We start from the raw sequence: 14,528 nt of genomic DNA on the forward strand, positions 1-14,528 counted from the left end.
GCCAGCCACCACCACTGCAGCCACCCACCTGCCGGCCACTGCCACCAGCGCGCACCAACAGCAGCCAGCCACCAGCGGGAGGCGCGGCAGCAGCCCTCTGCCGTATGTGTGCGTGCGCAAGCCTTAAAAAATAAAAAATAAAAAAAAAAACCTTCTCCTTTTTGTTTTTAATTCAATCTAGCTTTGATTAATTATTGATTTTGGGTGTGTGATATTTTATGATGTTTCAATAATGATTAATATGTATATAATTTTCAGATTTAGTTTTTGAATTAAAAAGCCCCAAGTTGTTAACCCTAGGTTTCTAAATTGATGTTTTATTGATGGAATTTGATTGCGGTTGATTAAAACTATTGAAATTAATGTTTTAAAACTAAATTACAGCAAGTTTAAGAGTTTTTATAATGCTGGAATTTTTATGTAGAGGCTAGAATTATGTTTCTGGAAAAGATTTTTAATTATCCATTAATTGGGAATAAAAAGTAGGTGATTTTAATTAATTTTCAGCATGTTTTAGAAGGTTTAAAAGTGTTTAAAAGAGTGTAAATATTGCTGAAAATTTATTATGAATAGCTATTAATATCTCTTTGTAATTTTGGGTTGTAGGAGACTTCCAAGTGAGTGATTTTGTGTAGTCGTGACGATTTTGAGATCACATTCGAGATACGTTCGCATACTCGGTAATTATTTAAGTGTGTAGAAGCATGCTAGGATTTCATGACATGTATTGATTGGAATTGTTGGTTGGATTAATTTTGGTGATTGATTTGCAAAGCATGAATTATTTTAGGTGAATTCCTTAATTGGAATTAATTATGTTGACATGTTGAATATGGACCACACTTTTATTATTGGCATGATAAAGAGCATGTTTAATTAAACTAAATGTTTAATTTTGTTTGGATTATGAATTATTATGGTTCATATAATTTTTATTGATGCTATAAGCATGAGGAAGGAGCTATTTAAGTGTGTTAGGGTGTTTTAAACACCGAGAAGGAGCTATATAAGTGCACTTAGGGTGTTTTAAACACCGAGGGATAGGATTTGTGGTGCAATATGCGCATAAGGTATTATTTAACGCTGAGATAGTTTAAAAAGGGTTCAACATTAAATTAAATGTGGTCACTAATTATTCAAGAATTAAATTGGTATGTTTGACTGCTTGAATGAATTATGTATGTTGGTTGTTTTATAATTTGAGAGTTATCACAAAGTCTAAAATATATAAATAACGTAAAGTGAAAGAGGTTACGCACCAAAACTCTTGGAACGTATATACCTTAGTATGAACATTATGGGGGGAGTTATGCGACTTTATATTTAATCATAACTTCTACTAGGAGTACCATACGCTATATTTTCCTTTTTATTATTATGCGCACGAATTCCGCCACTTATGAGTGGTTCTTTTATACTGACACGGTTAGCTCCCGTGTTAGTACCCCTTTATTGGGCAGGTTAGGGGGAAACCTGTTTGATGCGTAATAAAAAATTAAATAAGCAATGGAAATGTCTATTAAATGAAATGTGTGTTGTATGCTTGTAAATAGGTACAAGAAGGTAAGTTGTGCTAGGATATATGCATGTTAGTGTGAATCGTTTACGCTTATGTACTCGGCATTGTTGATTGTGTGTATTGTATGTTTGTTGGCCTTGTCTTTATCTTGGCCCTACGACGACTAATTTTTAATGGCGAGTAGTGGGGACAAAATAAAGAGAAGTTTTTCAGGTGATAAGAGCATTTTTATGATGAGTATGAGTGAAGAGCGAATCTTGTTTAGCTTCTATAAGAATATGATGTGTTTAATTTGCTTTAATTATTGTATATTTGCGTATGAGACTAACGCAATGATTTTAATATTTATTTGGGTTTTGAAAAGGGCCTACAATGGTTCCAAGTTGTAGGTTGACTTCGTTTGACTGTGGTTTGACTTTACTTTCATTTGATTTGACTTTTAAAGTTACTTGTTTTGAATGTTTTTAAGAAGAGTCTTCCGCTGCGTGTCTGTGATAATTGCCTTAGCAGTTTTCATGGTGGCGGTAATGCTTTAGAATTTTTTAATTCGTATTTTAAAAAAAGCAAACAGGTATTTTAAGGGAAAGGAATTTTCACGGTGTTACATATTGCCCCTTCCCCTCCCCCCTTAATGGATTCGAATACCACGATGATAACGAAACAACCGAGCTAGCGTCACAACGGTGCGCCCGACGGACTCTCATAAACAAGGAGTAGACCCCAAATTACGCCAAGTTCGACACGAAGAAGACAAGCTAGCTCTATCTCTATAGTTCAAAAGGGCGAAAAGCTAGATTACCGTATAATTTGGCAAGGTGGTCCAATCGACGGCGATGCCAATTGGGGAGGTGGGTGCAACGGAATTTGCGTCTAGATTAATGGGTAAGATAGAATGAGGAAATTCGGCATCGTTTTTCATACAAATGAAATTTGATGATTTTATAAGTATGAGTTTGCTAGGAAGGAGCTTTTCTTTGCCTTTCTTAGCCACTTTCCGACGAACCCTTCTACTCATACAAATGAAATTTGATGATTTTACAAGTGAAGGTGAGAGAATAGAAGTTGGATTTTTCTGTTTTTGAGGGTTTAATGAGAAACCTGACTACAGGTAGGGAGAGAAGGAAAGACAAGCGATGGGGGTCAGGGCGGCGTAAGCACTAGAAGAGGGGGGTTAGCTAGCAAGTGGGGGAGGGGAGTGGTGGGTTTTATTATTTAATTTTCTTTTAAATAATTTGATTATTTAAAAAAAAAATAAACCAACCCTATTAAAGATTTTAATCAAAATTTAACATTAATGTTATGGTTAATATTAATAATTCATGATTATCAAAGATATTTCCTCCGTAACTCCGTTTTTTATTAGATGCATTTTTGTAAAAAATTTTCTTTATCTCTCTCTTATTACATGGGCCCTCTTTATTTTTTCTCTTTCTCTCTATACTCCAAAAATTGCCTAGGAACCCGCAATTATATAAGTGATGCATCTAAATAATAACGAAGGAAGTAATAAGCTTTTTTGCATTTCACCAAAGAGAATTTAAAAACACAAGAGTACCAAAGAAAATTTTCCTTTTTTCTTTTTTTTAAAAACAAAATTAGGTAAGTAGGGAGAACTCACATTTAATGATAGTATAGTCTTACAAGGCAACGACTTCTAAGTTTGATCTTAGGAGCAACGATCCTAAAACCCCGATTAACAAGAAGTTAGAACCTTAACAAAGTTCTCTTTAAGAAAAAGCTCAACAATCTTAATTTTTATCATAAAATGTCCAACTAAAATCCATTGTAGCCTTCTTAGCTTGAATTATACATAACACACAGCCAACCCACAGTCCAAATCCCAATAACAAAAACACATGTTGACAAAGATTGGAGACTAAAGTAACAATAATCATAAATACCACGGTACCCCCCCCCCCCCGGCCCAAAAAAATAAGAACAATAATATAATAAGATAAGGTCATAAAACATTTTAATAGATACACATAACCAGCTATAAACAGAAACACGCATAATCTGCTAGTAAACAAGAAGCTTTTACCAGGAATAATATCCAGTCGAACAGACTTTGATCCCAGTACCACTCGATTACCGTTGCAGGACTTGCAATATGTCTGTATGCCGCATATCAAAACCAAAAAAAGATTTGTCAGATTCAGCATATTATTCACCACATGCAATGTCTGAATGCCACATACCAGGGAGGTACTCACAAAAAATTTAATTGAATCAGCTAGATAATGGTTCACCACGAGAGAGAAAAAAAACATTTTGGCAAAGACATCCCAAATATGTATGAAGCTTTCAAGGTAAAGAATGGTAATTTATCAGCAATAAGGATGCTATGAGAAGAAACCACTAATGTCAAATACAGCGTGAACATATTAGTTGTGGTGTGAAGACTACATGAGAATATTGTTGCAACTAAAAACTATTTCAACCGTTCTATATAAATTCAAGGCGTTTGGAGAATAAATATATATGAGAAGCTCATGTCTTTTTGCATGATAGTTCCAGTAGGTACTGTTCTTGAACTACTACAAATAACTTTGAGTCGCATTGGGCAACGAAATTGCATCCAGAAAGGAATTGTGGCAGAATAGAAATAAACGGTGCAGAATATTTACAGATTCTTGATGATTGGTAATATTGAGATAATAAAAGGGGGGGAAAGGGGGGGGGGGTAAATATTTAATGTTTTGGCTACATGATCATCAAGAAAATTCTTTACTTTATGCGGGGAGGAGGGGGGGTGACATTAGATCCATTTAACATGAAGCATCACAGCATAGACAATCAATTCTTAAGCATTGAAATTCAAAAATAAACATAAGGAAACAGAATGTACCGTATATGTTTTCCCAGTTCCATTACAATTGATACAAGTAGTCTGAAAGGCAATTGGACCTTTTTCCATGAACATCTGAAAATCAAAAATACAAAACATCGGGATTAGAGATCATAATTTATGTGTAATCAGATTAAGAAAGAAAAAAAAAAGATTGTGCTTTATTTCACAGACCATGCCTTTTCCTCTACATCGTTTACATGTCTCAGGTTTGGTTCCAGGAGGAACACCTGTTCCCCCTAAAATAGATAACAAAAGACAAATATGTAAGAACTGGAGCTAGCTGATAAAAACATGCAGTTTTGGAGTACAAAAAAATTAATAATAAAAGAGAGAGATTAGAAATACACTACTGGGGGAAGGCGAAATAAACATACCACAAGCTTCGCAGTTTAAAGTTGTTTGATATTTCACCGTTTTGGAGCATCCCCGAACAGCTTCCATGAAGGATAACTCTAAAGATAACTTCACATCTTGGCCCGTTCTTTGTGTAAAAATGTCAGAAAACTGCACTCCACAAAAAGTCAGAACATCACTTTTGACATTACTGATGGATAAATACTCACATTCTTATTTAGTGTTCAGGTATGAGACATGTGAATTACAGAAGCATGGGTGTTAACCAGAAACAGCAAAGGATGAATACTACAAAATGAAACCTCCTTGCCACCTATTTTACATGCTACTAGGCAGCAAAAAAAAGGCTCAAGTCACTAGATGCAGTTGTTTCATGCTTAGAAGCAGCCAAAGAGCCCCAAACTGAATTTTCTGTTCAAGCAAAGGTTGCAACACATAGATGTGTAGATAGAAACGTGCACAAAAACCATTAAAAACACAATGCCAAGTGCAGTACACCCTGATTAGGTCTAGAGAGAAATATGTAGGCATTGTTACCCTCAAGGCTAAAACAAGCCCAAAAGTCACATAAAACAGAGCATGAAAAAATTTGAAAATTAATAAATAAATGATAACATTGCACTCCTACCAGTGGACACACCCCATTTATCAATAAGAAATGGCTTAAGTCAATCAATAAGCAACTAATAAACAATATTGTGCAAAAATTCAGAAACCAAATTTGGCTATCTTTTGGCATTTTCTGAGTTACTTTCCTCAGAGCATCAAAGTGTTAAAATAAATATCAACTCAAGCACTACTATGCTCACATATTTTCTGGGTAATTATCAAGAGCACAAATGCAACTTAAATATCAACTCAAGCACTACTATGCTCACATATTTTGGTTTCGTTGCTTAAAGGTTGATGGCTTACCACAATCCAACACCGAGGGGCAATGTGGAGGAGTCACCAACAATGCAATGTGCGTGTGCGTGTGCGTGTGCACGAGTGCGTGTAAGTGTGTGTGTGCACGTGCGCGCGCGTGTTAATTTGGGTAAAATGTGCACATTTTATTATTTTCCCAGGAATTTATATTTTCAACTTAAAAATTTATAATTATGCACATGCATCCTTCATTTCAAATAAGAAATGGTGTTAAAATGAGGTGGACACAATGAGAAGCGTATTAAAATGAATGTCATTTGCAAATAAGTGGAGCTAGTAAGAAGTTTCTTTAAAAGAAAGATACGATTTTTGATTGACCAAAAAAATTGAATTATTTTCAATGCATATTCAGTTCAAATAAGGAAGAGTGTTACAATGAGAAGGTTTTAATGTGCATAATTTTAAAACTAATTTTCATATATTTTGAGCTATTTTAAAATTTCTTTGACTCATTTGTTATCTACATAATTATTGACATAGTATTGTATAATTATGAACTATTTTTTATTTTTTTGCTCAAAATTTAACAAAAAAAAAAAAAAAAAAACAGCACATCCAACTTAGAAAATATGCAGATTCTAAATTAAATTAATAATAATACATCTCTCTCTCTCTCTCATTTCAAGAATCTTCTCATCATAAATTAGGAAAGGAAAAACTGTCAATATGACTTTTCACTGATATTCCAAAAATAAAAACGACTTTGATTATTCAAGAATAAAACGACCTTTGACAGGCACCTGCTTAAAATAGAACGTGACCGGTTGGTAAACGATAATAAGTTAATCGTGACACGTGTCACATTTTAATTGGTAGTTTTTTAAAAAATAATAATAGTAATTTTGTTTTTGAAAAATGATTTCAATTTTTTTTGTTTTAAACAAAAAACAATAGCCTCCCTCCCCGTCACAGCCACTACCACCGTCTCACCCCCACCCCACCCCCACCTTCACCCTCCAACAGCTATGAAACCCAAGCCCACCGTCGTCGAAAACCCCTACCCTAGCCCCCACCAACGCTGAAAACCCCATCACCACCCTCCACATGTCGTGCCACCCCCACCCACTACCCTTGTCGAAACCCTCAACTAGCCATGCACGACAAATGAAACCCACATCCCCACCCTCCAGAAAACCCCACCTCACTCCCCCACCTCACTTCCCACAAACCCCGAAACCTGACTGGACGAAGGTGGTGCTTGCGGGCCGATGGGGTGGCGAAACGGCGGAAAGAGGGAGGCAACTGAATCTCTGACGGGAAAGGGGTTGGTAAGGTCGTCGAATGGGGGGCTGAACGGGGAAGGGGATGAACAAGGAAGGGGAAGTGGAGGGGGAGGTGGAGGGGAATTCTTTTTTTTTAATAAGTTTTTTTAATAAAAATTAAAATAATTCATTTTTATTTTTTACTAAAAATTAAAATAATTCATTTAAAAAAAAAAAACGTTATGCCCTCTGTTTTGTAATAATCGCAACACTTTCCTTTTTCATTCGTTTCATAATAATTGCAGCACTTTCTTATTTATTACCCACAACTAATTTATTATTTCTCTCTCCTACAACCCCACTTACACTACTTTTTTTATTATTTCTCTCTCCTACTAACAATTAAATATGTCCTCACTAACTACATATTAAAAAATTCTCCTTTTGGTCCCAACCCTATAATTTTCCTAAAACTTTGTGCCCTCCTTATTATTGCAATTATTATGAAACAGAGGGAGTAAAAAAATCATAACCAATCATGATTGTCGGTTTAACCAATGAAATAAGTTACCTTTTTATTCTATTTATAGATGATGTGTGTCAAAGGTCGTTTTATTCTGGAATAATCAAAAGGTCATTTTATATTTAAAAGACCGGTGAAAGGTTGTATTATTCCCGACAATATTTCCATTAAGAAATGCTTACAAATGCCACATGGAATGGTAACTAACTTGTTAAAGTCAAAGGTGTGTACGGACAAATTTTGTAAGGCACTCCTAAAAGTTAGGACTTGATCGAAAATTGTGATTGTCTAAAGGATGTAGATAGTTAGGAATCTTGGGACTAATTATCGTCAATTATTCAAAAAAATTAAGTATTTGACATAAGACCAGTCTAACGTAGAAGGAAAATAAAGCTTTCAAGGCTGAAAGATACAAGGAAATTATGCATGTCATTCACAAATCCATTAGACATTAACATACTAACAAAACCAAATGAAGACATTAACACATCATTAGTTTCAGCAAAAAGGGAGCAGTGCCAGCGAGCACTATTTGTAAATGACACTCACTTGGTATCAGATGAACCAAGTAACAGGAATTTAAATCAATGACAATTAAACAAATACATGCATTCTTCAAATTAAAAAATAAATAAATAAAAAAAAGATTGATTCACAATCCTAAATCAACAGCCAACAGACCATATTTATAAGAAGAAGAAAAAAAGAAAAAAAAAAAAAAAAAAAAAGCACCTCATACAGAAAATTACCAGTTCCAGCATTGCACCACAGACCAACAAATTGCAAATTAACAATAGCCAAATTTAGACCAATACTGATATAATAACTGTGTGCAGAAAAATTTAATATCCTTACATTGAAAGGATTGAAATTAAAATCCTTAAAATGGAAATCACTGCTCCCATATGAACCAGAACCACCAGTTTCTTTGCTTTGTACAAAGGCATCATGGCCCATCTACAATAAGCAGAGAGGGGGGAAAAAAAAATCATTAGTTGTTAGAAAAAAAGGTGCTCTACTTAAAATTAAAACAACAAACAGCCACAGATTCACAAGATTGCCAAAGGAATTGAATCAAAACACCTTCAATTACCCATCTTGTCTGTTTTGTGGAAGAGAAGGGTGTTAATTAATTGATTTCTTTATGTATTTGTTCAAGTAAAAATATACTTCGTATAAATAATAATCACTTCTGGTTCATGTAGCCGACCCCACTTATGGGATTAAGGCTTTGATTGATTAATTGATTGATATAGATAAATAAATTGGACAGCAAGAACTAACTACATTACCAACAATCCCACCACTGGCCACCATCATGATCAGCCTTTCTAATCACAATGGGCAGTACACACGCAGTAGTTACGCCTACCCGACACCATCTCAAACCTCCCTAGCCCACAACCCGAGTCCATCACCACCTTTTTCCCTCACCATCCCAGTAAAATAAAAGCGACAGCAACAACCTGCTACAATCCCGCCACTGACTACCATCTGTTAGCCTTCCCGATCATCATGGGCAGAAAATACACCTACCGGACACCTTCTCAAACCTCCCTAGCCACAACCGACAGTGCATCACCACCTATTTTCCTCCTCCCAAGCCCCCCAAACTCATGCCTTCGTATGGCTGTGTCTTAAGCTCTTTATTACTTAAATTTGGCCAAAGAGGCCAAATTAAACCATTGTAGGATAGGATACGATAGTTATTGTGCTCTTGAAGTTTGAGTAAGTGTAAGGCTGGCAACATAACAGGGTTTTGGATAAGTTTTGACAAATTTCAGTTCTGAGGCAGAATCTGGCTAGGAGGTACACCAGAGACCATAAACTAGATCAAGAAGCACCGGGAAGAGAGAGAGAGAAACAAAAGATCAAGTGAGAGATATTTACAGCTGAGATCTATGCACTGGAGGTGTACCAAAGACCAGGAAAGCTAGGTTGGAATTCTTGGCTGAGAGTATGAGAGTTAGGGTGTGTTCTATTCACCAGAGATTTTCACTTATCTTCACTAATCTGAACTTATTTGAATTTATTAGACCTTATTAAAACTTGTTTAGTTGTAATTTGTACTTGGCTAACCCTTATTATTACTTATTTTTCCTGAATTAAACTACTTAACTGAACTTATTACACCTAAAATAAGTAAAATAAGGTGAACAGAACAGACCCTTAGAGTACACGGAGAATATAAGTCCCAACGGTGTGGTGGGGTTAGGGATATATCAGGTTAGGGGGGGTGTTAGCAGAAGTCCAAAAATAAATGAAAACGGGAAAGGAAATGTTAAAATAGGCTCAAAATCAAATTGACATGGCTCCAAAAGAGATGTGCCTACATTGCAAAAAAATTGTACAAGCAAGTCATAAATATTTACAGCTAAAATGATCTCAAAAAGGCCATTTTGAAATAGCTTAGCTTCTGTTACAAATATAACTTCCATACTACGTTAACAAAAATATCTTCCACCAAGTGTCGTTATGCCATCCTCCAGAGTCAAGAATCAACCTATAAGAACACCCAAGGCGCACAACTACCAAGTTCTAACTCTTCTAAGCCTACTAGACTATTAGTGCACAAGAAATGTATATAAAAGTATAAGCAGGTGATTCCTAGAAAAAGATCTTCAATAAAAGAAAGCAATCAATTTACATCTAAGACTTTTTGCACAGACATTCCTTTGTTTCAAATCACCTTAAAAAAAGAGTAAAATGAGAAGCTTAAAATACTGAAGACATGATAAGGTACTGAGGAAAGACAAGATACTGAGGACATCATTGAACTAAACATTCACACTAACATCTGACATTATACTGATTCCTCGCAACGTTTCAGTTCTGGATAGAATCTTAGCCAACATTTGGAACATAATCTAAATAGTAGTATCAAATTAAGCACACACACAACACACGCGCACACACGCACACACACACACACAACTTCCAAGTGATATAACCCTCACAATTTCCAAGTGATATAACCCTCACAATCAACTTCCAAGTGATATAACCCTCACAATTTCCAATTGTGACATAACCAGGAACTAATGCATCTGATATGCTAATCATGAATTGCAAACTCCTGCTTACCTGATCATAAGCTGCACGTTCTTGCTCATCTTTCAAAACCTATAGATTGACAGAATAAGATACTATGCACCTGAATATATTACTGTTGTATAAAATGAAAGATGATTTAACTCTACTTTAGGACAACAAAAAATACCTCATGGGCCTTATTGATCTCCTGAAACTTTTTATCAGCATTGGGGTCGTCTTTATTCATATCTGGATGATATTTTTTTGCTAACTGTAGCACAATTTCACCCATCAATTGAAGGAAGTATAAATCCGAAAAAATACGAAGTACAAAGAAAAACATGGGCATCATCAAAGTATTCATATTTATTGCCTTCACTGCCAACATTTTATTTTTCTTGTATGTACATTACTTTTTTTTAATAAAGTAAGAGCACAAAATAGTCTTTCCCAAACCACAAAACGGAAAGTAATGACCTTTGAACAATGAATAAATATTAATTGTTCCATCAAAAGATGTGAGCTGAAAGCATACCGCATAGAAAGCTTTCTTGATTTCAGATTGAGTTGCGTTCTTGCTCACACCGAGGATGTCGTAATAATCTTTTGACATAACAGCTATCAGGAAACAATCAAAGTTGGTATCAAGATTCTATCCATAGACTTTGCACATCATAATTTCTATGAGAGCTACATTTGAGCTAGTATGCAACTGCCATGAATCAAACGAAGCTATGGTTGAATGTAATTTACTAATGAATACCTGAGCCGTGAATCAATCTTATAGCACCAAATACTCCATTTGAAACTCCATGATGCAACCACATATTGTCAAGGACTTCTCACAATATAAAAGCAAAAATCAGTACTCTACTATATATAGGGGCTCCGAAAAAGCTAAAACCAGAGTTGAAGGTACCATTTTTATTGCAGGGGCCACCAAGAATCCTAGTTAATCCACAAATAGACGTAGAAAACAATCGTTGTTGAGCAGCAGCTAACAGTTTATATTCCTGCAAACAACAAATTTACACAAAATTCATCAACCCCATTTAACAAAGACATAAAAATGAGGAAAGCACCAGAACCCATAAACCACAGAAAAACCCTACTCGACATGATGATCAAAATGACAATGAAGGTACCTTGTTGGGGAGAGAATGGAAGTGACTACAATGATGATAGTTGTGCTGATGAAAGGGAGATATAAAGTAGTTTTGGCACAGAGTGGTCGCAGTTCTCGACGCTTTTCCCAAAACCCTAATTAGCGACATCTTCAAAGCTTCTTGTCTCAAAATCTAGAGCGGGAGATGGAGGTTCAACAATTTAGACTTTTAGAGAAACAAAGAAGCACAAACAGCTTTGTCTTTGCTCAATCCACCTGTTAAACCATTCAACTAAACCACATCATTTAAGACTTTCAAATTCTCTTTACTCAATCCATATTAACAAGCCATGAACGAGTAATAAAACCAAGACATAGTAAAATAATTTAATCAATTCAATTCACATACCTTTTCGCTTCCAAGATTTACCCTTGCATGTTAATACATACATAATAATAACCGCAACATAAATTTCCAAGCATACTTGTCGCAATAACATGTGATACAAGTACAATGGCCAATCATATCACAAAGTTCATTCAAGAATCATAAACCAAGCACATATAACATTTCAATTTAATTAACTCCAAATCCACAAGTCCTCTAAACATGCTACTAGGTTCTTTCTAGTCCCTAAGCATGCTACTACAATAAGGTCTTCTACGTACCTGGAACTGAAAACTTGAAAGGCCGCTTATTCACTAGGACTCGCTTTCTACAAAGCTTCCTCCTAGGCCTTGAACTGAAAACTTGAAAGGCCGCTTATTCACTAGGACTCGCTTTCTACAAAGATTCCTCCTAGGTCAAAAGATTAATAAAACTCAATCATTTACCCATAGAAGTAAACTTAAAGGGGTTACAGCAATATTTATTCACATTAAAACCTCTAAAGACCATTAAACAACACCTTTGAACCTTCCAAATCAACAGTTTAAGGATGGTGCTTCAAGTTCCCACTACACTAATATAATTATAAAATACCACTAAATTTATACAATTCCAGGAATTTAAAGATCGTAGAGAAATTTGAAATTTTGATTTAATCATAAAATATAAGATTTTAACACTTTAAGTTTATGGAAAAATCGAAAACAATAATCTCACCTTTGCTTGACCTGCTACAGTTATCTCAAAACGAGCCAACCTTTGAGTATTTTGGGAACAATCCCACCTTTGGCCCTATTTTCTCAAAATAAGCCTTTAACGGTATTTTAAATTGGTAACCAATTTGTGAAGTTGACTTGCCATGTGTCACTTTCCAATTGGTCTTTTTTTAATAATAAAAAAACAAAAAACAAAAATAATTAAAATAAACAAAACAAATTTTAAAAAAAAAAAAAATTAGCCCCCTTCTTCCCCGTCACCCCAGCACTGCCCTGCCTGCCCCCGTCCCCGCCCCATGCCCCCAGCGCCGCCCCCGCCTGTACGACTGCCCCTTCCACGCGTTGCCTTCCCCTTCCCTGGCAGCCCATCATTATGAAATTGATGTCTTAACAGAAAGTATTGCCTTTTTACTCAATTCACCATGTTTTTAAAATGATGTAGTTGGAGGTCAAATTAAAATGATGGATTTGCAAGGGAGTTACGAGGGGTGGCAGCAGCGTCGTGGTGGCTGGTTTGGGCATGAAATTGGTGGTTGTTGCTATTATTGGTGGGAAGCAAGGGCTGCTTTGTTGAAGGTCAGAGTGTGGGGGTGAAAATCCGTGGTGGCTGGTGGGGTTTATGGGGTGGGCTGCTTTTTTCGAGGTGGCTAGGGAGATTTCGGGGTGGCGGGGTGGGAATCTGTGGTTGCTGGTGGGGTTTCCTGGAGTGGGGGTGGGGTTTTCGAGGTGGCTGGTGATGTTTTGGGTTGGAGTGGGGTTTTTGGGGTGGCTGAGTTGGATTTTTTCGGTAGGGGTGGGGTTTTCGGGGTGGATTCCAGGGTGGGGGTGCCAAGGAAGGCGGCTGGGCGTGTGGTTATCAAAGAAGGTGGTTGTGTTGTGGTGGTAGGCAGGGAGAAGAGAGATTAAAGGAAAAACTAAAAAAAGTTTTAAAAATAACAAAATTAACCTGTTAAACAGGTTATAGGTTAAAAAAAGCTTGTTTTGAGAAAACAGGGGGTAAAGATAGGCTCGTTCCCAGAATACTCAAAGCTTGGCTCGTTTTGAGCAGGTCGAGGGTGGGACTATTATTTTCAATTTTTCCTAAATTATCATATAAACATAGTAGTCACTTATCATAAACCCAAAGAAACATTCATTTTTATGATTAAAAGCCCTAAAATCACCTTTATAATCTGAAAATTAACTTCAAAATTAAAACTTGCAACTTCAAATTTAAACAACCACAATAGTACTAATTTAGTTTCTTGATAAATTCATGTGTTTTTATCATCTACATATATAATAATTAAACTAATTAAAACCAAAAATAAAAATTAAAACAAGTAAAGCTTCTAAGTGGCAACAATGGTGAAACAAGAAAAAAATGGAAGAACAAAGGGAAGAAACCGGCTGGCTGAGTGACAGCGTGCAGGTGGCGCGGCTGGCTGGGTGGCAGCTTGCAAGTGGCGCGGATGGAGGCGGTGGTTCGACAGCGTCAGGGTGTAGCGATGACGCCGGGGTTGTGGAGCGCGGTTGTGTGCGGGAAGGAGGAAGAACAAAGGGGAAGTGTGGAGAAGGTGGAGTACGTATAATTTGAGGGAGAGGAGAGAGACAAAATCATGGATGGAAATGTATAGCGAATTTTTTTGTTTAATAAAGGAAAAATTGTTTTTTATAATTTCAATTTTAATTTTGTCCGAACTTTGAATTATAAGTATACTATGTTAGAACTCATGCAATGCACGATTGATTTAAAATCTATTTTAAAAATTATTAAATATGGTAGCTCCACTAAAAAATCAAAAAATAGCGGGAAAAATTTTTTTATGTGAGTGACATGTGGACAGTAATGACGTCAGCAACGTTTTGTTTTAGTAGTATGGTTAATAAATTATCTCCGTTATTTTAAAGTGTTACACAACTTACCCTTT

At 35.9% G+C, this 14,528-nt stretch overlaps 1 protein-coding gene across 2 annotated transcripts in view; it reads right to left on the reverse strand.

The window, feature by feature from the left end:
- The window catches only part of LOC110737985 (chaperone protein dnaJ GFA2, mitochondrial-like), a 31,170-nt gene extending 16,910 nt beyond the window's left edge, over window positions 1-14,260 (reverse strand). The window contains exons 1-13 of one of the 2 annotated variants that reach the window (XM_021918339.1): window positions 14,005-14,260; window positions 12,184-12,313; window positions 11,555-11,790; window positions 11,329-11,422; window positions 11,173-11,247; window positions 10,945-11,027; window positions 10,597-10,680; window positions 10,461-10,499; window positions 8,232-8,333; window positions 4,745-4,874; window positions 4,542-4,606; window positions 4,368-4,442; window positions 3,561-3,633 (exon numbers count right to left, since the gene is read on the reverse strand). In XM_021918339.1, the coding sequence (XP_021774031.1) occupies window positions 3,561-3,633; window positions 4,368-4,442; window positions 4,542-4,606; window positions 4,745-4,874; window positions 8,232-8,333; window positions 10,461-10,499; window positions 10,597-10,680; window positions 10,945-11,027; window positions 11,173-11,247; window positions 11,329-11,422; window positions 11,555-11,683 (949 nt within the window). In that variant the 5' untranslated portion in view covers window positions 11,684-11,790; window positions 12,184-12,313; window positions 14,005-14,260. Of the gene's footprint in view, window positions 1-3,560; window positions 3,634-4,367; window positions 4,443-4,541; window positions 4,607-4,744; window positions 4,875-8,231; window positions 8,334-10,460; window positions 10,500-10,596; window positions 10,681-10,944; window positions 11,028-11,172; window positions 11,248-11,328; window positions 11,423-11,554; window positions 11,791-12,183; window positions 12,314-12,619 lie in introns of both variants that reach the window. The other variant, XM_021918338.1, reaches the window with a different exon arrangement.
- Between the last annotated feature and the right edge of the window lie 268 nt (window positions 14,261-14,528).

This window comes from Chenopodium quinoa, unplaced genomic scaffold (genome assembly GCF_001683475.1).
Source record: "Chenopodium quinoa cultivar QQ74 unplaced genomic scaffold, ASM168347v1, whole genome shotgun sequence".
Classification (NCBI taxonomy): domain Eukaryota; kingdom Viridiplantae; phylum Streptophyta; class Magnoliopsida; order Caryophyllales; family Amaranthaceae; genus Chenopodium; species Chenopodium quinoa.